Source organism: Bubalus kerabau, chromosome 15 (assembly GCF_029407905.1).
Source record: "Bubalus kerabau isolate K-KA32 ecotype Philippines breed swamp buffalo chromosome 15, PCC_UOA_SB_1v2, whole genome shotgun sequence".
NCBI lineage: Eukaryota > Metazoa > Chordata > Mammalia > Artiodactyla > Bovidae > Bubalus > Bubalus kerabau.
This window is the reverse complement of record NC_073638.1, coordinates 32,062,305-32,084,860: the sequence shown is the minus strand read 5'-3', so window position 1 is coordinate 32,084,860 and position 22,556 is coordinate 32,062,305. Positions and strand designations below refer to the sequence as shown.

General features: G+C 45.6%; 1 protein-coding gene across 9 annotated transcripts in view; it reads right to left on the bottom strand.

The window, feature by feature from the left end:
• The window catches only part of SORL1 (sortilin related receptor 1), a 168,506-nt gene that overhangs the window by 111,442 nt on the left and 34,508 nt on the right, over positions 1-22,556 (bottom strand). For all 9 annotated transcript variants that reach the window (XM_055548411.1, XM_055548416.1, XM_055548419.1 and 6 more), the window contains exons 5-8: positions 21,108-21,175; positions 14,667-14,847; positions 2,666-2,767; positions 1,490-1,659 (exon numbers count right to left, since the gene is read on the bottom strand). In XM_055548411.1, the coding sequence (XP_055404386.1) occupies positions 1,490-1,659; positions 2,666-2,767; positions 14,667-14,847; positions 21,108-21,175 (521 nt within the window). The remainder of the gene's footprint in view (positions 1-1,489; positions 1,660-2,665; positions 2,768-14,666; positions 14,848-21,107; positions 21,176-22,556) is intronic.

The following is a 22,556-nucleotide window of genomic DNA, read 5'->3' as shown; positions in this document are numbered from 1 at the left end:
ACCTGCAAAGCTCCTCCCCAAGTTATGTGCCCAGCTCCCACTCCTGTGTAACTCAGGCACCTGCTCAAACATCAGCCTCCTAGAACAGCCTTCCATGACCAGCTCATATAAAGCATATGCCCTGGTAACCCTCTGTCCTCTTATCTCACTTTATTTTTCTTCTCCACACTCAGCATTATCGGCAGAGTACGTATTTGTCTCTATTTTGTCTTCCCACAATTAGAACAAGAGCTCCATGGATCAGGGAGCTTGTTCCAAGTTTTCCTTGCTGGATACAATACAGCACGGCTGTACACACAAAGCCACCAGGCAGTGAACAGCAGCATCCTTGCTGAATGAACTGGCAACTTGAAGAGGGATAGCAGGCAAGCAAGAACGTGCCCTCTGACCTGAGGTTCACGGCACTGGAGCTAGACCTCACTGCAGACCAGCCAGTTGTGCCAGCTGGCTCTTCCCAAGAGCAGAGTGCAGTCTTAGTCACAATGAGACGCACACAAGAATGGTCTGTCACAGACAAACGAGAGTAAGTGATCTCGTGCCACTGATGGATCACAGTGCCACCCACATGGCATGGCATCCACCCCTTCCCAGTCCTGGACTCCTCCATGGCCCCGAGAACACAGCTAGAGCAGGACCACTCCAGGCATGTGACGTACTGATAAAAGACTTTTCCACAGATACCACAGAACAATACCTTGCAATTACTGGGGGATGGTGGGGGGGAGGATAATGATGTTAATTAACCAGAATCACCTGGAGGAAGGGCCTTGTAGACACACATGCCAGCTGGCCCAGAGGTGGTGGTGACATTTTGCCAGTGCTCTTTCCTACTGGGTCTGAGACCACAAAACCAGGTAACTGAATGAAGGAACCCCAAAGGAGTGGCTGACACGGTGGCAGTGATCCTAAGGGTCGCCCAGCGCAGCGGTGCTCAGCCTCTGCACCACATAAACATGTGGGCACCTCCCTGGTGGTCCAGTGGTTAAGAATCCTCCTGCCAATGCAGGGGACACAGGTTCGATCCCTGGTCTGGGACGATCCCACATGCCTCGGGGCAATTAAGCCCGTTCACCACAACTACTGAGCGTGTGCTCTAGAGCCCTTCTAGCCACAACTACTGAGCCCACGCTCTCGGGCCGGCGCTTCGAAACAAGAGAAAGCCACTGCAGTAAGAACTCCGTGCACTGCAACCAGAGAGGAGCCCCACTCCCCACAACGGCAGAAAGCCCACCAGCGGCAACCAAGACCCAGGGCAGACAACACCGAATTAGTTCAAGTTGTTTTAAAAATTAAAAAAGATCCTCAAGTGCCTGTCATACCTCAAACCAGATAAAAAAAGTAATGTCTGGGAAGGTGAACCAGTAATCACTGGGGCTTCTGAAACCACCCCCAGGGGAATCCAAATGTTCAGGGGATGTTGAAAACCACCCAATGAGAGCTCGTGCCGGGTAAGAAAGCAGGAAGCAGCCCCGCCTACCGGTCTCCTTACCTCACCAAGGTGTCACTGCCTGCCCCCGCTGGGCTGTAATAGAGCACGTTCTCCAAGGACAGTGAGAACTTCAGCCCGTCTGCCTCCGAGATATACAGGTTGGTGCGGTTGTTACTGTGACTGACACACACAAACACCTGGTCCTCGGAGGCGTCTGCGATGTAATATTCCTTTGGCATCAAAAAATTAAAAAGACACAAGTCAAAAAAAACACATATGCCCTGTGGAAGGTCCCTTTGCACACGCAAGCAAGGGCTTCTCAGTGTCCCAGGGAAGAGGGCAGTCTTGGAGCCCATGAGAGCCTCCCGGTCTTGGGAAAGAAGCTTGGCTGACTGTCTTTAGAGACCCTGAGGCTGTCCTGTGGCTGGAGCAGACCCCTTATCGGCAGATGGGGCACAAAATAAGAATGGGCCTTGAACTCCAAAAATGACCTAGAAATCACTTTTACGTAATGATGTCTCCCTATCGTTACTACAAAGCATAATGCAAATTAATGTGCATTTCCTTCCCTCTCATTTCCTCTAAGATGACCACAGGAAGGCAGAACCCAGAGAAAGCAAAGAACTGACAAACATGTTCTCCATCACATATTCCTCTGAGCTACTAATCCTCCATCACACCAGGTCCTGGCATCAAGGCGTTCAAATGCCACCTCCTCCCCACGGTCACTTCTCCAATGACCCAGCTCACACTGACCTTCCTATGGTTCTCTATGTCCTGACACAGGCTGCACAGTCAAGCCTTTGACTGTACATGGTTTCTTTCTCTGCTCTGTTCTCGGACTCTCCAACCCATCTGTTTCTAAAAGGGTGAGGCTCCAATCCTGTCCCCTTATGGAACCTCGCCATCTGTGAGCAACACAGCAGGTACTTAATGAATAACTGCTGCTGTCCCTACCCTCCCATTCCTTCAGCATGGGCACACTGAGCCCATTGACTCTGGCTCCAAACCTCTCTGCCAATCCTTCTCCACTTCAAGCAAATTAAGGCTCCCATTCAGCTCCACTTCAAAAAGTGAAGAGGGAAAAAACAGACCAAGATGCCCAAAAGCATAGAGACTAATCTAGAAAGTGACTCCAGGGAGCCTCCATCAAATATCCTCCCCCCATCACCCTCCCCCTGACCTCCGCCTGAGGACACCAGCACTCCCCCGCCCTCCACCGCAGACCCCACTCACATTAATAGGATGTCTTGTGACAAACTGGGCTGCTCGCATGGGCTTCCGGCCAAAGGAGACCCAGAGCTGGACAGAGGATGGTTGTGGACTGCCGAAGAGATGCTGCCAAGGAAGAGGAGGAGAAAAATATCAACTGTACCATATGATAATCATTCAGAACAAGTGTAAACGGAAACAGGAAAGTCAGATCCCTCTGATTCTACAAAAAACACTAAATAGTGTTACCACAAATGCACATTTTGCAACGTGTGCCATCACTGGGCAGCCTGGGCTGTACCACTATATCCTAGATACCTGGTCTGCAATAGATACAGACACTCCAGGCACTACATGAAGAGAAAGGACAAAGTATGAAGGGAGAACTTGAGCTTGGGGAGGGGGGCGGGGGCTGCCAAAGCTTAAGCAGAGAGCGAAAGGGAGAGGGCTGTGTGATGAGGCTGGAGAGACAAGCGGGGCAGAACATACAGCCCCCAAACCACCAGAGGGTGAGGTCCGCCTCACACCTGATATGCATACAAAACACATCCTCTTCCCCTTTCTACTATTTCTAGATCACAAGGATCCCCGAGTCATGGGGCTTTAATTTTTACCAACAGTTGAAGGAATTGTCACTGATTCTATTTTTCAGTCTTTTAATCCTTCTCATTGATTAGGGTCTCTTGCTACAATATGTTTTCTTTGGTAGAGACAGAGTACTCCATGGGATGCTGACCATGCACGTGACGCTGTTTACAGTGTTTCAGGGATATTAATCACAGCTGGGAGCTTGCTCATGTGTGTAAAAGCACTAGATTCAGAGTCAGTGCTCAATTTCTCTATGTTCCAATTTCTGTGTGCTTAGTCGCTCAGTCGTGTCCGACTCTTTGTGACCCCATGGACTGCAGCCCGCCAGGCTCCGCTGTCCATGGGGATTCTCTAGGCAAGAAAATTGGAGTGGGTTGCCATTCCCTGCTCCAGAGGATCTTCCCAACCCAGGGATCGAACCCACGTCTCCCACATTGCAGGCGGATTTTTTACCATCTGAGCCACCAGGGAAGCCTAGGTTCCAGTGTATCCCTCTATAAATTGAGAAGCTGATTTGAATGAGGACTTTGGTATGGGTTTAAATGATCCAGGAACCCCATAAATATATATGCAAATTTTGCATGTGGATGCACTCACTCACTGTGCTGGGAGGATACAGACATTTCAGAAGTTTCTCAAAAGGGCCAGTGATCCAAAAAAGAATAAGAAACACTACAAAGGCTCTACGTCTCTCTTTCCAGTTCTACAAGTCTGTGACCGGAAACTGAAGGCCAATATTGCATGCCTAGGAGAACAGACAGGGAGGTCCATCCTCGTGAGGACATCCTCATGGGCATGGCTATCATCCGACTTGAATGTCGGGATCCCCAGCCAGAAATGGTGAGTTTGGCTTCACTTATTGTTGACTATGTTGCTACTGTTAATTACAGATTTTTAACTCCTACAGAATATAGAAGATTTCAAGTTTTCCTTTTTTTTTGATGTCACGTTTTCTTGACTGTAATATGGCAACTGCTAAATACTCCATGCCCAAGGATGTCTAACAAATTTTGTGAAGAGCAAGCTGATGAAGGTGAAGTTGTTTTCTATTCACCTGAGCAGCTGAATGTACACACACACACACACACACACTTTTTCCAAGCCACCACTGAACACTGGTTAAAAGTAGTCTGTTTTAAAGAAGCCAGGCAGAGAAGTACAGGAGACTGCCTTCCTAAAATGGCACCCTGAAAACTGCATAATAGCCTGTCCTCAGTATGGGGCTATAGAAAGGATGGATTTTTTAAAAACACAAAATGCATCACCCGAGTGAGAGAGTTCCCAAAATTGCTATGTATAAATTCCAAAAGCCCTCCTTAAGTCAATTAAGTTTTATAGCTATGTATCAAGGTCAGATGATTTAAGCCACCCTATATAAATCCTTATGAATATATATAAATACACAGAAGCAGAAGATAGTAAGAAGAGGTGGCAAGAATACACAGAAGAACTGTACAAAAAAGATCTTCATGACCCAGATAATCATGAAGGTGTGATCACTCACACTCACCTAGAGCCAGACATCCTGTGAAGTCAGGGGGACCTTAGGAAGCATCACTATGAACAAAGCCAGTGGAAGTGATGGAATTCCAGTTGAGCTGTTTCAAATCCTAAAAGATGATGCTGTGAAAGTGCTGCACTCAATATGTCAGCAAATTTGGAAAACTCAGCAGTGGCCACAGGCCTGGAAAAGGTCAGTTTTCATTCCAATCCCAAAGAAAGGCAATGCCGAAGAATGCTCAAACTACCACACAATTGCACTCATCTCACACGCTAGCAAAGTAATGCTCAAAATTCTCCAAGCCAGGCTTCAGCAATACGTGAACCGTGAACTTCCAGATATTCAAGTTGGCTTTAAAAAAGGCAGAGGAACCAGAGATCAAATTGCCAAAATCCACTGGATCATCGAAAAAGCAAGAGAGTTCCAGAAAAACATCTACTTCTGCTTTATTGACTATGCCAAAGCCTTTGACTGGATCACAATAAACTGTGGAAAATTCTGAAAGAGATGGGAATACCAGACCACCTGACCTGCCTCTTGAGAAACCTATATGCAGGTCAGGAAGCAACAGTTAGAACTGGACATGGAACAACAGACTGGTTCCAAATAGGAAAAGGAGTACATCAAGGCTGTATATTGTCACCCTGCTTATTTAACTTCTATGCAGAGTACATCATGAGAAACGCTGGGCTGGAAGAAGCACAAGCTGGAATCAAGATTGCCGGGAGAAATATCAATAACCTCAGATATGCAGATGACACCACCCTTATGGCAGAAAGTTAAGAGGAACTAAAGAGCCTCTTGACGAAAGTGAAAGAGCAGAGTAAAAAAGTTGGCTTAAAGCTCAACATTCAGAAAACTAAGATCATGGCATCCGGTCCCATCATTTCATGGCAAAGAGATGGGGAAACAGTGGAAACAGTGGCTGACTTTATTTTTGGGGGCTCCAAAATCACTGCGGATGGTGACTGCAGCCATAAAATTAAAAGACGCTTACTGCTTGGAAGGAAAGTTATGACCAACCTAGATAGCATATTCAAAAGCAGAGACATTACTTTGCCAACAAAGGTCCATCTAGTCAAGACTATGGTCTTTCCAGTAGTCATGTATGGATGTGAGAGTTGGACTGTGAAGAAAGCTGAGCGCCGAAGAATTGCTGCTTTTTAACTGTGATGTTGGAGAAGACTCTTGAGAGTCCCTTGGACTGCAAGGAGATCCAACCAGTACATCCTAAAGGAAATAAATCCTGAATATTCATTGGAAGGACTGATGCTGAAGCTGAAACTCCAATACTTTGGCAACCTGATGCAGAGAGCTGACTCATTTGAGAAGACCCTGATGCTGGTAAAGATTGAGGGCAGGAGGAGAAGGGGATGACAGATGATGAGATGGTTGGATGGAATCACCAACACAATGGACATGGGTTTGGGTGGACTCTGGGAGTTGGTGATGGACAGGGAGGCCTGGCGTGCTGAGGTTCATGGGGTCGCAAAGACTCAGACACAACTGAGTGACTGAACTGGAACTAGAACTAGACACAGATATCAGTGAAACATTTTTTTATGCTTTATGTTTTTTCACTACTTCCTACTGCAGCTATACCTGAGAAAGGAGCCATTTCTCTCAGTGACACTCAAGCCCATCATTAGCTTTTGTTTGTTTGTTTCTTGGGTTTGTTTGGCTGTGTCACACAGCATGCAGGATCTTAGTTCCCCAACCAGGGATCAAACCCAGGGCCCCTGCATTGGGAGCACAGAGTCTTAACCACTGGACCAACAGGGAAGTCCAAGCCCATCACCAGTTATATGTTCTTAAAGATGATTGCTGGGAGACCTGAGCAGTGAGAATAGATAGCAAGATATAAATGCAAGAGTACTAAGGTCATGAAAAACCTCTAAATACATCCATCCCACTTTATTCTGGGAGAAGTATTCCTAAGTCTGGATAGTTAGGTTCACTTCTAAAGCATTTGTAGACAAGTTAGTGTAATATTTTACCACCACCAAGAAAAGTGTTAACAATAAAACTATGACACACTATTAACCGTAAGATGTATTTCTTCAACCATTGTCGATGCTGAATTTCTCTTTATCGTTATTATAGGAGTAAGAGACTGTATGCTCATGAAAAATCCAGCAGTACAGACAGGTATAGGGTAAAATGCAGACCCGCTTCCTCTCATAAGATGCTCTGTGCCACCACCCGTGAGCATATCTGCACAGTGACAGACGTGCCACTCACCACAACATCCACCAGCCTTTCCTCCTTAGCAAACCCTGACAACCACCCAGATAAAAGCCGAAGGCTCCCTTTCTTTTGGACAACTCTGTGTGGTCATGTTACTAAGGACCAGTCAATGAGACATGAACAGACTATTGTGCTGGGTTTCAAGGAAAGCTGTTGAAAGGGACTGAACCAGCTGGGAGGGTCCTATTGCGGCCTTTCTATCTGTCCTCACTCTTCCTGACTCCAACAGACTCGAAGCCTAGTGTAAATCTCAGGGACCATCAGGGAGAGTGTGGAAATTGTTCCTTTGGATGGTGAAACAGCAAGATAGAGGCTTGGGGACTTCCCCAGTGGTCCAGTGGTCAGGCCTCTGCTCTTCCAATGCAGGGGGCACAAGTTCAGTTCCTGGTCAGGGAAATGCCACGTGGGCGGCCAAAAAATTAAGAAAAAGAGGCCTTGGTCCCCAGGAACACCAGGGCACCAACATGCCAGCCCTAGCTTTAGGCAGCACTAAAGAGAGAAAAATAAACCTCCGTCTTGGCGAAGTCGCTTTTATTTCTAGTCTGTTAAGAGTAGCCAAACACATTGCCAAATTGATATATGCAAATTTCTTTTTCACATACAACTGGATCATGATAGAAATTGGCTGTGTAACTCATGAGAGAAATGGTATTATGTAACACTTTTTTCATTAACAGAGTATCTTACTGTTCTACAATTTAACTTTTTCCATCAGCAGTGTATCTTAGACATCTTTGATTTAACAGCTATTAATGGCCATTTAGGTTATTTCCAGAAGCACTCTTCAATGAATGTACTTGTATGAATTACCTTTTTCACAGCTACAGGAGAAAATCTGTAAGATGCATTATTAGAATTCCTAGGTCAAATTTTCCATTTTGACAGGATAAATGGCCTTACTGAAAGGCTATTCCAGTTAATACATCTACCAGCACACATACTGTCACCAACAACTAGGAATTATTTAAATGTTTTAATTTACAGCAATATTATAGGGTCTGTGAATTCATAGCAAGATATTTTTCATTTGGTGTTTTCATTTCTGATAAGTAGAAAACAAATATAAGAATCTGAATAATCTGAATTTCAAAGCTTGAGTTTACATTTATGCTTCAGATTAAGTCAATAGCCAAAAAAAAAAGGGGTAGGGGGTAGGAGAAGAGAGCAGAAGGGAACGTATGATATATTCTTGCCAAGGGAAGGCCAAAAGATGTCACAGTGATCTATTCAACTGAAAGTTTCAGATAAAATTGGTGGGAGAAATGAGGGACCCAAGGCACGTGGCAAAGACATGGGTTCAGAAGCACCTGGGCTGTAACACTTGCTGCCAATTTCTCTTCAAAGCAGTAACACAGTTTCAGCAAAATATCACTCCCCTTCATGTTATCTATGCCTAATAATTAATAAATAAAATGATATATCTGAGATTTAGTTTAAAATAGTCCAAGGAAAAATAAGTAGTGCATAGACAGTTGAAAAGAGATTAGCAAACGTAGATACTCTTGAGACTGAATAAAGGCACAAGGAGAGGTCATATCAGCACCAAAAAAAAAAAAAATTTTTTTTTTTTTTGTAGATGTGGAAATAATAAAAAGTTTGCAGAGTTAATATTAACTGAAAGCACTTCTGGAATGGCAGAGGAAAGAACTCTAAAAATCCACTCATCCATGCGAACAAGAAGAGCATTGACAAAAATTCTCAAAATCAACTTTTTCAGAATCCTGAAAACTAAATAAATTCAAGAGGCATTTATTCAAGACAATGACTGAAGCTCAGCAAGAACGGTGAACTTGGTGATGTTTCAACTTGTCCTAATCCCAACCCTTCTTTCTCTAGCTGAGGTACTAGCAGCGTGGGAAACCCACAGCATCACAGCCACAATCGCTATGAAAACCAGCAGCCCAGGAGAGGACAGAACAGGTTTGGAGCTCCCCAAATGCCCCACAGCCAGAGGACTGTCAGATTTTATCTGCCTGGTGACTCGTTTGATAGCTGCATTCTCAGGTCGTCTCCTTAAATAACCTGACTCAGCTCTCTCCACACACAGACCTACAGCCTGGGCATTTACGGGAAACACCGACAAGTGGTGTTTTAACACCACATCTGCCAGAGAAACATTATCACTTGGAGCTCACAAAGGGTGAACTAAAAAGCATAAAAGGAAAAATGGGAGAAGATGTCCATAAGAGGCCTTGATAAGCTCTGAAACATTCCAAGGAATTTACAAGGCCACGCGCATGCAGGGCTGTGTTTTGTTCAGGAAAGAATGGAAAGGGCCTAATTCCTCACGTCTGGTTAATAATCTTGAGTCTCCACACAAACAAGAAGTGAAGACTAAGGCAGCGCTGGAGAAGGCACCGAAGGCATGCCGCCAACACACACTCAGAGGCCTCAGCAAAGGCCGACAGACTGGCTGAAAGCGCTTTAGGAAATCACTGCTCACCAGCTGAGCACTAACGGTCAGGACTTCACTGCCACACCCACTGATGGATGCAAACTTTACAAAATTAATGCAGGAAACTCACAACACAAAACCCAAAAAAGGCAACAACAAAAAGCCCCGGGAAGGACTTACCCTGATGTGAAGAGCTGCCACAGTATATCACTTAAAATATCTGGTTGTCCACCAAAAAATGAAAAGCAAACACAACAGTCACTACAACCTATTCTTGAGGAAGGCCAGATGCCGGACCTAACCTTCAAATCCTCCATCCTAAACACCTTCAAAGAACTAAAGGAAATAACACATCAAGAATTTAAAAGGGGGGCTTCCCTGGTGGTCCAGTGGTTAAGACCCAACACTTCCAATGCAGGGGGTGTGGGTTCAATCCCAAGTCAGGGAACTAAGATCCCACATACCTCAAGGTGCAGCAAATAATAATAATAATAATAATGTTGAGAATAGGCAAATCCATAAGGCAGAAAGTAGATTCCTGGTTGCCAGGGGCTGGAAGGAGAGAAGAGTACAAAGTATTGCTAGCGGGTATGAGGTTTCCTTCACAGGTCACGACAACGCTCTGGATTTAGATGGTGGTGAGCAATACCTGACCTTATGAACACACTAAAAATCAGTGAACTGTATACTTTCCAAGGGTAAATGTTACAGGATATGAATCATATCTCAATACCGGTATTATAAAAAATCAATTTGAAATGTATTGGTATTATAGTCTCCTTTTTAATCCATAAACACGTTTGAACTTTATTGTTGCATATGGAGTAACAAGCGTTAGGTACTTATACCTATGTCTATGTTCGGATACATTTAAGCAATGTCATAATTAAAATAATTTGTCAATGCTTGGATTTTGGTTGGTTAGCCTAAAAGTCACACTTCAATTGTGGTCAGTTAACCTCTCATGTAGAAGCCCACAATTCTGAGGCAATTACTAGGTTTTTCTGTTAACTCTATCAGCATTAGGGGCTTAAAAATAGCATAATGATGGTTAGAAGTTGGTTTCCAATAGTGAAATTAGTGGTTGGTTGGTCAGAATAGTGAAAGTACAATTGAGTTCTCTCAGGAAATCTGTGGCATGCAAGCTGTCTGAATGAGCCATAATATCACAAAGATTGGGCTTCCCAGGTGGCTCAGTGGTAAAGAATCTGCCTGCCAACGCAGGAGACACAGGAGATCCAGGTTCAGTCCCCGGGAAGATCTCCTGGAGGAGGACATGGCAACCCACTCCAGTATTCTTGCCTGGAGAATCCTATGGACAGAGGAGCCTGGGGGGCTACAGTTCATGGGGTCACAAGAGTCAGACATGATTGAGGCAACTGAGCACTCACACACGCATCCCAAAGATAAGACCATGGTGTGTAAAGGGCACAGCAACTTAGGGAGGCCTGTTGCCTGAACTCTCGGGGGATACACTGCAGGTTCATCTAGTGCAAACTCCTGCACTAGAGGATTCTAGCTGCCTAATGCCAACTGAAAGGGGAACAGAATCCTGCCTCTACAACAATAGTTGGCAAACTTTTTCTGTAAAGGTCCACACAGAAGTACTTTAGCCTTTGTGGGCCATCCCGCCTTTATGCAACGATTCATTTCTGCCAGTCTAACATGAATGCAGCAATGGATGACACACACCAAATGAGCATGCCTGTGTTTCAATAAAACTTTACTGACAAAACCAAAGAGCATGGTTTGCCAAGCCTGCCCGAGAACACCGTCTGCACCCCGCCAAGCTGTGGCTGCCATCACTTGTAAGAACAGAGAGGAGACTGCATCAAGCCCATGCATCAAGCATTGGCTCACTGCTGCACTTCGGGCAAGAAATGTCTGAGCCTGCCTTTCAGGAGAGGCTGGGAGTGAAGCTGGAGAGTGAAGCAGCCAAGCCTCACATCCTTCCAACTTTTTGGCAACTACTGTTACCTACAGGAAGCACCTACCAGCTGTGTCTCACCAAGTTCACAAACTAATGTTAGTCCCTTTGCAGAGGTGCCTCTCTGTTGCTTTAAAGGCCCCATTGGAACTTCCCTGGTGGTCCAGTGGCTAAGTCTCCGTGGTCCCAATGCAGGAGCCCAGGTTTGATCCCTAATCAGAGAACTGGATCCCACACGCCACAACTAAGAGTCTGCATGCCACAGCTAAAGAAAGATTCTGCCTCCTGCAACTGGAAGATCCCACATGCTGCAACTCAGATGCTGCATAGCAGCCAAGTAAATAAATATTCTTAAAAAATAAATCCCCCTGGAGGAAACATGGTAGCCAACTCCAGTATTCCTGCCTGGAAAATCCCATGGACGGAGAAGCATGTGCTCATGAGGGCACAAATTATTAAAGGCCCTATCATTTCGTGTGGACTAGTAGTTAAGTATATGAAATTCATGTCAAAAGCCAAGGAATAAAAAAAATTGATGGGCATCAGATACAAAGCACTCATGAAATAAGAGCCAGGCCAGGAGGGCCCCAGGGGGTTCTGGAGACTTGGAAACCAGCCCCAGTCCAGAGCCCAGTTGGCTGCCCTGACATGTTCTAAAAAACTAACTTGCAAGCAATTGGAATCAGTCACACTGCTGGAAAAAAGCAAAAAAGTTAATCACCCCAAAGCAATATTTTCTGTCATTTTGCAATTATTTTCTTGACTTTCCTAAATTGATTTGAATCCGGTTAACATTAAAGTCAACTCATTGGGAACTCACTGGAAAAGACCCTGACGCTGGGAAGACTGAAGGCAGGAGAAGGGGATGACAGAGGAAAGGGGATGATAGAGGACAAGATTGTTGGCTGGCATCACCGACTCAGCGGACATGAGTTTGAGAAAACTCCGGGAAACAGTGAAGGACAGGGGAGCCTGGCGTGCTGCAGTCCATGGGGTCACAAAGAGCTGGAACAAGCATTAAAATCATTCGGAATTCCCCAAATCCAGCACCTACAGTGCTGGGAACACCCCAGATAAGAAGTAAGGTGGAGGTGCAGACCTCAACATGCCTATTGATCGAGTTATCCAACCAGGGCCAATGTCATATATCCTTATGGCTTAAGACTCTAATATATTACACACAAAAATACCTATTTTCTCATCCACTGCCAGTGGCATCTCTCCTCTCAACCTATCCACTGAGAAATGTCCCTTTGATGATATAATTACCGTCCAAAGCTCCTGCATATACAAGTCTTCAGGGAAGAATGTCTCAAATTTTAGAGATTCTTGGGCATCCCAGGGATTTTCAGGGGGGTGGGGGGGAGAATATGCATGGGGGCCAGGCCATCTGCATTTTTAACCAGGGCCCTTGCTGATGCTGACGCAGGTGATCCTAAGACAACACTTCCAGGTGGTAGCCTAGTTTGTCTCACCTGGAGCCTCCAGCTAACACCACTGACCTTGGAATCTGGTGGTCCGTCCATCTGATAAGGAAGAAGTCAACACAACTACAGTTTTGCCACCGATACCATGGAAATCAATAAGCCACACACAAGAGGGGAGAGTTATAATAAAAGAACCAATAATTTAATGTCCCCCAACCCCATCCCATGCTCCCAGTAAAAAAGCCCAGTAGCCTAATCTTTCTAAATTAGGCCAAGATTCATTCAACTCTATTGTACATGTTATATATCAAGCATTGTGCAAAATACTGGGTACTGTATCAGTGTGGCTCAGACAGACATGGCCCCTGATCCTACCACTGGCCAGAAACAGTACAGAAACCACCATCGGCACTCGGCAAAGCAGGTATGCCTGCAAAACAGATGGAGCTTTGAGGTCAGAAAGAACAGTACAGAAAGCGCCAAATGGGATACATCTTATTCTTGGGTGTGAGATCTAGAAATAATAGGGATAAAGGAATGCAAGATAATGCTCTACCTCAGCCCCACTCGACTCAGTCTGTAAAAGAAATCTGGGAATCACTCCTTGGGCCTTAAAATTAAGAAATTAAAATCACAAAAGGCACAAGCCCAAGAAACTAAAACAAAAAAGAGCTATGAGGCACCATAGACCTGGAGGTATCAGTCCTCAGGCTGACCTCTCACCTCCGCATTCCCAGCACATCCCAGCCCCAAGCAAGTCAAGGATGCTTGTGTTCCTGGGCCGCTCTGTGTCCATGCGCACATGTATGTGTGTGTAAGAGAAAGAGACAGGCAAGGCAGAAAGCAAATGATCCAGGGAGTGTCTCAAGGCAAACAGCCTGTCAGAAGAAAATCTGCCATGGTTTAGTGGTTTTAAAAAACCTTGTTCAAGGTGTGTAATGGGGAACCCCTCTGGCCTTCAGCCTCTCGCCTCTTCTCTCCTGATTTCAACCTCACTCCCTGCTTCCCCTTTAGGGGAGATCCTCTCTCCACCCTAGAACCTACCAAGGGGACTGACCTGCTTCTGCTTGGCCAGCTACCAATCATATAAATTAGTGAGAACCTGAAGGAAAACATGACATCTGGTTTTAGCCCTTAAGGTTTAACAGCGAAAAGAATAACCTCCCAGGCACAGAGGAGACTGTCAGAGCCTGAGGTCAAGGAGGCACCAGCCGCAAAACGCATTACGGAAGCGAGCTCACCTCCCTCCAGCTAGAGCAGCCCAACTGACTCTTGGCCAGGCCTGGCTTTTTCCTTTACTCAAGGGGAAGTATGGTTGCAACTTGATACAGCTGCAAGGCAAGTCCCGTTAAATAATCAACTGTGGTTTTGAATGAGCAAGCCCTCCATTTCAGCATGTGGCTCCAACACATAAAATCAAGGAGAAGATTTTCCCAAAGGCTGAGAGTTAAGCTACTTACTGACAGCTGGAAGCTTAATTACTACTTTTCTTAGAGCATTAACTCCCACTAGCCAATGACTACACATCCTATTAGCCATGTAGATGAACATGTGTCCAAACCGCCCAAAGAAATGGGCCTGAGTTGAAGAGAATTCAGTAGTAGGATTAAAGAAAAAAGCCACTTAGCCCCATCCCTCCTTTCTGTGTTCTTCCATTGGGATTTCAAAGAAATGTGTGTTTGTCAAGGATGCTCGGACCAGGAAAAGACCAAATTCCTAGCACCCAGAGACCCTCTGAGTGGCTATATAAGTGTTTCCACCCCTTGACCTTTCAGAACCTTCCAGGCCCCTTGGGAAAGTCCATCTATGTCCAGCACCTACAATCAACCCCCACCCCCACATCCCTGCTTGTATGAACCCCCCTCCCAGCCCGATCCCAGAACGCCCAGCCTCAGAAAGGAAACACAAAAGCAGTTTAATCCTTAATGCTTTCAACTCACCACCACCTTGGTGGCAAACATGTACTTGTCCCGCAGCTGGAAGTCCCTCACTTCCTCCAGGATCACCTCCAGGTTCTCCCGAGACTGGAAGAAGTCTGTGCTTCGGAAAACTGTGGAATAGCCAGAGGGTTCGTGCCGTTCCACGTAGATGGTGTTTGGCTTGTCGTAGGGATCGATTCCCCTGGAAGAAAAAACAAAGTGGCTGTCGTCATCTCCACGCTGAGGCATGGAGGTCCAGCCATGCAGACCATCAGCGAGGACTCGGGGCCACCGTGGTGGCAGCTGCAAGCGTCTGTGGCTCTCTGTGCCGCAAACCCTGCCCTTTGGTGGCTCCTTGGCTCAGGAAAGAGGGGAAGAAACTGCCACTTGAGCGCAGTATCTTCTGCTGGGACAGTTGTTCACAAGGCAGCCTGGGTTTTGCTCCAGGCAAGCCTGGGCTGTGCTGGAGTGAAGGGAACGTGAAAGGCAAGTGTTTCAGAATCAGTGAGCAATGAACTGCTTGCACGAGGCTGTCACCAAGCTTCTGGCCTCAAGCTGTGAACTGCAGAGGAATGAAGGAGCGTTTGTTCCCAGGATGCTATGTCCTCAGTGGAACAGCTCTGGAGGAAACCACAGGAGGAACCTGTGACCCGCCCCCCTACCTTCTAACAGATGCTGCCCTCCCTGTCTGTCCCATGCCGTTGTCACGGATCTGCGCAGCCAGCGTTCATCTGATCAGGGCAGGTTCACCTCCCAAGAGGCTCCTTCACAAACTCTTTCTCGAACATGCTGATTTTCAGTAACGCAGGGCTCACCCCTCCCTCTGTGCTCCCGCCACACCATCCCCCTCTGCCCGGATGCCCTCTGCACAGACACTGATCTGCACACCTAAATCCTACTCGTCTTCTGAGGCCACGTGCAAGTCCCCCTCCTCCAGGAAGCCCTCCTTCATGCCCTCTCCCTTGTCCCAAAACTAGCAATGCATCTCTGTAGCACTCAATTCCCAGTCTTTTTTATGAGTTTCAAACAAAGGCAGACACCTAGATTAAGTGGATTTGGGGATCAGACTCCTCACTTTATGCACAGTCTCATTTCTCTCCCACTGTATTACATTGCCCACCATAATGTTTCTGTCTGAGCTTCCTACACAGAGAACATATTCCTTTAAAGGCCAAGTCTTACATTTCTTTTGATCCTACAGAGTTCCTAGCTGCATTGATCTTTGCTGCAAGGATCCATGGACACTATACAGAAGCTCTTCCAAAATGAAAACTGTAGAGTGATCATATCAAACTACTTTGGAGAAGAATCTCTACACCAGTGTACCCCCAAAGAAGGCCCCCAAGAGCAGCCTGAGAGGACAACTAACCTGCCCAAGTTTCCTGACATGCACAAGAAACATGGAAGCCAGGAGGACCTTTCAGCAAGTGGGAAAAACAGTTGAAGACAACTGGAAGAGAGCTGTACATGAGGATGCAGTGAAGACCCAAGGAGAAGCAGGAGGACTCGTTAATGTTAATCATTGCAAATGCCTCCGAACCGTCCTGTAGGCACAATGGCTCTTGGGATAATGAAGGCAATGACAAGAAATTCCTTCAAAGATGCATTGTCAAAAGCAAGTTTCAGGGACTTCCCTGGTGGTCCAGTAACTAAGACTCCATGCTCCCAATGCGGGGGTGGGGGGTGGGGACCCAGGTTCAAGCCCTGGTCAGGGAACTAGATCCCGCATGCCACAACCAAGAGTTTGCATGCGGCAACTAAAAGATTCTGCATACCGAGGGGAAAAAAAAAAGCAAGCTCCAAGGCAAGAAGCAAATGAAAAGAAAAGAAAGGAGTGAGGAAAAGAGAGAAGAAAACAAAAACAAGCAGCCTTTTTTCCCATCAGGGGGCAGGGGGGGGTAAGACTTCCCTTTGGCCCTACAATCTGGGGTCTTGGTTGGACACTAGAGAAACCAGCCTGTATCGACGTGAGAAACTAATGCTCTCATAAGATGCTCTGTGTGCACAGTGGGATTGGGGTGGGGGAGGACATGTTCTCTTTTCCACAATTAGAAGTACTGATTAAAGTACTTCCTCTACCCTAGAGGATATGCAAATTACAACACACGGGATATTTTTAAAAAGGCAGAGAGGAAGGGACCTTTATTCAGATATCTTGAGGCAGAGCTGATGCCTACTGTTCTTTCATAACCAAGAGCAGCAGCCAACAGCTAGAGATGGAAAGAGCTGTGACTTTCATACCAATTCTCTTTCATTTTCTACATCTGAACCTCCCATTTCGGAGAGCTGCTCCCCCTACAAATTCTTGTCCTTGGAAATCACTGACCTCCCACTTTCCAGGCTCACTGACCCGGACTTACTGTTCTCTTTCCCCTCATTTGGAAATTCCAAGCCTTGCTCTGTGTCTGAGCACAGTCATTGGTCTTCGCCTGGCCTCCCCCGCCTCACAGCCCTTCTGGGATGCTGCACGGGGCCATCTCGGGAACCCATTCCCATGGCTCATCCTCTGTCCTGTCTTGCCAATCTCCAGCTCTGGTTAACATGAATCACTGGTTTTCCCTCGCTGCTGCTGCTTCCAGGCTGCCAAGCCTTGTGAAACAAAGGGTGCTGTTATTCTCTGAGAGGTTAGCTTATGCGCTCACCTATTACGGCGAGTCCTAGGTGAAAATCCCCCCAAACAGCCTGAAATTTCCTGACTCCAGACATGTAATTATCTACAATAAGCCAGGCCAGCCCTTTCCCCTAAGATAACTATCTGCATGTCTGCACAGAGGCAGAAGGTTCAACACAAATTCCCAGATGTGAAGTTTTTCTGTTTAATAATCCTGCTGTTTTGTACTCTTAATATATGATTCTCTAAACTGAAAATAGAACAATTTGTCCCTTTAAAGTTCAAAGACAGCAAAAAAAGAGTTTTAATGGTATTCCTTGGATAAAGGCTGTACTTGGATGAGATTGTGGTTATAATTTCACTTATTCTACAACCTCTGCCCAAGGAAAATAATGAAAAAGTCAGAAATAGCTGCCTTCTGTAACAAGGAAGTCCACTGAAGATACTCAGCTCTAAGGACCCTCTCTGCTCTATCCTTCTTTATTGTTCTTAATTACTAAGGAAGAAATAAGAACTCACTGACATTCCTCTTTAAAGTGACAACAAAAAGATGCAGATAGGATCCATATCTCATGGGAGACAACATTTAAAGAGGATAAAACTACATGTAAAAGTCAAAAGACAAAGGACAAACTGGGAAATACAAATGAACACATTCATAAAACCTATCTCATATCACAAAGGACCAAACTCAAATATATAAAGAGCTCCTAGAAATCAATAATAAAGAGATGAACAATCCAATAGAAAAACGGCTAAGGGCATGAACAGACATGTCCCCAAAAAAGAAGTAAAAGCGACCCTTGGAAGGAAAGTTATGACCATCCTAGACAGGATATTCAAAAGCAGAGACATTACTTTGCCAACAAAGATCCGTCTAGTCAAGGCTATGGTTTTTCCAGTAGTCATGTATGGATGTGAGAGTTGGACTGTGAAGAAAGCTGAGCACCGAAGAATTGCTGCTTTTGAACTGTGGTGTTGGGGAAGACTCTTGAGAGTCCCTTGGACTGCAAGGAGATCCAACCAGTCCATTCTGAAGGAGATCAGTCCTAGGATTTCTTTGGAAGGAATGATTCTAAAGCTGAAACTCCAGTACTTTGGCCACCTCATGTGATAAGTTGACTCATTGGAAAAGACCCTGATGCTGGGAGGAATTGGGGGCAGGAGGAGAAGGGGACGATAGAGGATGAGATGGCTGGATGGCATCACTGACTCAATGGATGTGAGTTTGAGTGAACTCTGGGAGTTGGTGATGGACAGGGAGGTGTGGTGTGCTGAGATTCATGGGGTCACAAAGAGTTGGACACAACTGAGCGACTAAACTGAACTGAACTGACTTAGTTAAAAGATGTTTAAACTCACACATAAAAAGAAAAATGCAGGGACTTGCCTGGCAGTCCAGTGGTTAGGATTCTGTGCTTCCAATGTAGGGTATGTGGGTTCAATTCCTGATAGTGGATCTAAGATTCCACATGCCACATGGTGTGGCCAAAAGACAAAAAAATTTAAAAAAGAAAGAAAAATGCATATTAAAATTAAATGACACTAAAAGACTGACTGTGGACAAAGGCATAATTCTATGTTGTTGAGAATGAGTGAAAATTTTGACACTTTCTATAGGAAATTTGGCAAAGTTACAATCTCAATGACCCATTCACTGGGGATATACCAGTGCAAACCTGACAAAAGTCCATGCCCTGTTGGAACTTTTATTCTATTGAAGAAAGACAAATAACAAGCATAATAAGAGTATATTAAGATGTGATGAGTGCTATGCAAGAAGAGAACAGATCAGGCTACGGCAGATTGGGAATGAGAGGGGAACAGTTGCAATTTTAATAGGATCCTTAGGAAAGACCCCCATCTAGAAGGTTAGTCATTTAAGAAGACCTGAATGAGGTAGAGGAGCAAGTGTATCTTCAGTAAAAGCTTTCCAGGCAGAGGAAACAGCAAGTGCAGAAACCCCATGGTGGGACTGGAGCTGGCATTTCATCTGAGAGAAATGATACACGTAGAAGGGTTCGAAGCAGAAGAACATGATCTGACCTGGTCCTTTTTTAATATTTATGTATGTATTCATTTGACGGCGTCGGGTCTCAGCTGCAGCATGCAGGCTCCAGGATGCATCATGTAGGATCTTTCTTTGCAGCACATGGACTCTCTAGTTGCAGCATGCAGGCTCCGGAATGTGCGGGCTTAGTTGTCCCACGGTATGTGGGATCTTAGTTTCCCAACCAGGGATGGAACCCACTTCTCCTATGCTGCAAGGTGAATTCTTAACCACTGGTCCACCAGGGAAGTCCCCTGATCTGACCTATTTCCTAACAGGATCAACATGGCCATGCTCTGAGAATGTTAGAAGGACAAAAGAAGCAGCAGAAAGACCAGCTGGATAACTAGTGAGTGGCAGCAGTGGTCTGGAGTAAAGCAGTAGCTGGGGAGCGGATCTTGCATATGTACTGAAGGCAGAGCCAACAGGCTTTCCTGATGGACTGAACGTGAAGCAGGAAACAACAGAGCATCCGGGACGACTCACAGTTTTTGACCTGAGCACCTAGAAAGTGAAAAGGGGAAATGGAGAAGACCATACGAGTGGAGCTGATTAGGGGCAGCTAAGATCAAGAGGTAACAAGTTTACCAGGTGTGAATGGCTTGACTTTCCCCACAGACCCTCCAAGTCCACTCCTGGGAATCTATTCTACACATTCGTCTGCATATGCACAAATTCAAGACTATAGGGAGCTCCCTATATAGGGTGGTCTACTGGTTAAGACTCCGTGCTTTCACTGCCAAGGGGGCAGGTTCAATTCCTAGTCAGGGAGCTATGATACCGCAGGCTGCATAGCACAGCCAAAAAAAATCAAAAAAACAACAAAACAAACACACAAAAAAAATCTTTAAAAAAAAAAGATTATATACACCATCTCGGTAACAGTAAAAGATCAGAAGTGACTAAAACCAGAAAAAACTGTGCTTCTTAAAGGCTAGTCATGTTAATTTCACTTTCCTTCTCAAAAACCGACAAAGGCTCCCCACTACTTTCAGAATTCAGTCCAAATTCCTTTATCAAGCCCTGCAGGTTCTGATACCAACATCCTTTTCTGAACTTCTCCCAATACACTGTCCAAGGATAAGATTCAGAGTTCTCCGCCCAGGCACCACAGTGCCTCATCTCTGCTATGAGCCATCCTGATCCCGTCTGGAATTTCCGTCCTGCACACCTTGGCACAGCCACGCCCTACCTGGTGTGCACATCCTGGATCGACAGTAACCTCCTCTGTGGAGCTGTCTGTGGTCCACCTGGAAGGACCATGACCCACCTCTGGCTTCTTGTGCTATGTCTGTGGGACTTCGTGCTTCTTTCAGGATGTGTGTTATATGCACAAAATGTCTTTCCTTGTCTCCTAAACTGCAGTCTCCTTAATGTCTATCAATTATTCAGCTTCTTACTCCCTAAAGCATCTGGCATGCTTTGTATTCAGCAGACATTCAAAAAATGTTATGAATGAACAAATGAGTTTTAGAGAAAAACCCCAACTTCTGATATGATGCTCTAAAAATGAAGGTATTTTAGAAATTCTTATACATGCAAGAGCTTCAGGAGTCCCCTGGATTCCCTGATGGACTGGAAAATGCAAAGGCTCTGTCACTCCTCCCGCAAGTTACCTTCCTTCCTCACCCCATGGTGAGCCTCTCACACTTGCAGTTCTAATTCCTGGGCCCGGAACGTGTATTTCTTGAACCAGACGCTTCACCGTTTTTGGAGAAGGGCAGATCTGCCCTGCATGGAGGAGCGAGAAGCTGAAGCAAAGAAACTATATAATTCCAATTTCTTAGATGGCACGACTTACCAAGAAACAGACTTCACATGTTCCTGAATCATGATCCAAGTCTGGCCAAAGTCATCTGATTTCCATAGCTGCAAAGACCAAAGTGACAAGTGGTCAGGATGCAAGAGGCACAACATATGATCCCTGAATGGCCTGGCCAGCACAGACCATGGAAACCCCACCCTTCACAATATGCCACCTGTGAAGACAGGTAAGATCACCTCGGCCAGCTCGGTTACCCACGTGCCAGCAAGGGTGGGGAGGACAGGATAGATCACCTCTGTGCTCTTCTCCATAGTCACTAAGGTCTCAATGCCTTCATATCAGAAGGAAGGAAAAACAAACATGACTTCTCTTCCTTTTACAGATTATCAGAAATTATACTGGCTTGGCCAAAAAGTTCGTTTGGGTTTTTGGTGCCAGCTTTCAGAAAAACCTGAATGAACTTTTTGGCCAATCCTATATGTTACTTAAGATCCTCAAGTGGTGGTTAAAGCAAAAGGATTAAACCCAGTACTTCTCATCTGAGAAACAGTGTCCTTAAAAACCCATATGGGCCACAGCGATGAGAGCCGAATGGAAAGGACTTTGGCTAGTGCAGAATCAGAGCACCAAAGGGAATCAGCTGAATACACAGGGTGTGGCCAGGAGAAACTGACTTGCCGATCTCTGCAAAAGCCCCTCGACTTCCAAAGACAAAAACTGAGGGTTCCTGGGGACCAGGGAGTGAGAAACAGGAGATAGAAAAGAACAATCATCCACCTATACTGGTAAACCAACCCAGCCTGAGCTTGGGTTACTTCCTACGGCAAGTGAAGATAAACAGGTCATGTTTTGGTTAAAACCTGCAAAGAAAAAGAATCGTTCCAAGGTTCCTCTGAGCACAGCCATTTGAAACTCATTGTGAACCCAATCCCACAGGACTGACAGGTTTCACAGAATTATGCCAGATCAATACTCTTGACATGGCAAGTTTCAACCCTGAGACAGAAACTGACCTGGGCTCTCTTCTCATCTCTCACCTTTCCTTCAAACTTGCTTAAAGGAGGAAAATGCACACATTTATATTACATGCATATGTGTGTGCCCACACACACACAGGGAGAATATTTAAGTTAATGGTAACATCAAATAAGTGTTTCCCTGGCAGCTCAGTGGTAAAGACTCTGCCTGCAATGCAGGAGACGTGGGTTCAAACCCTGATCCAGGAAGAACTGCTGGAGGAGGAAATGGCAACCCGCTTCAGTATTATTGTCTGGACAAAGAACCCTGGCAGGCTATAGTCCATGGGGTTGGAAAGGAGTCAGACAAATTTAGCGACTAAACAACATCAACTAAATGACAGGCACGGGCAGTATGCTGAAGGCCGAGGATAGGAAAGGTAGAACAGAAATTCAACAAGAGGTCCCAGCAGAACTGCCATCAGCCTTCTCTACCTAGCTCTCTGATCCAATTCCAGAGCCCCAATCT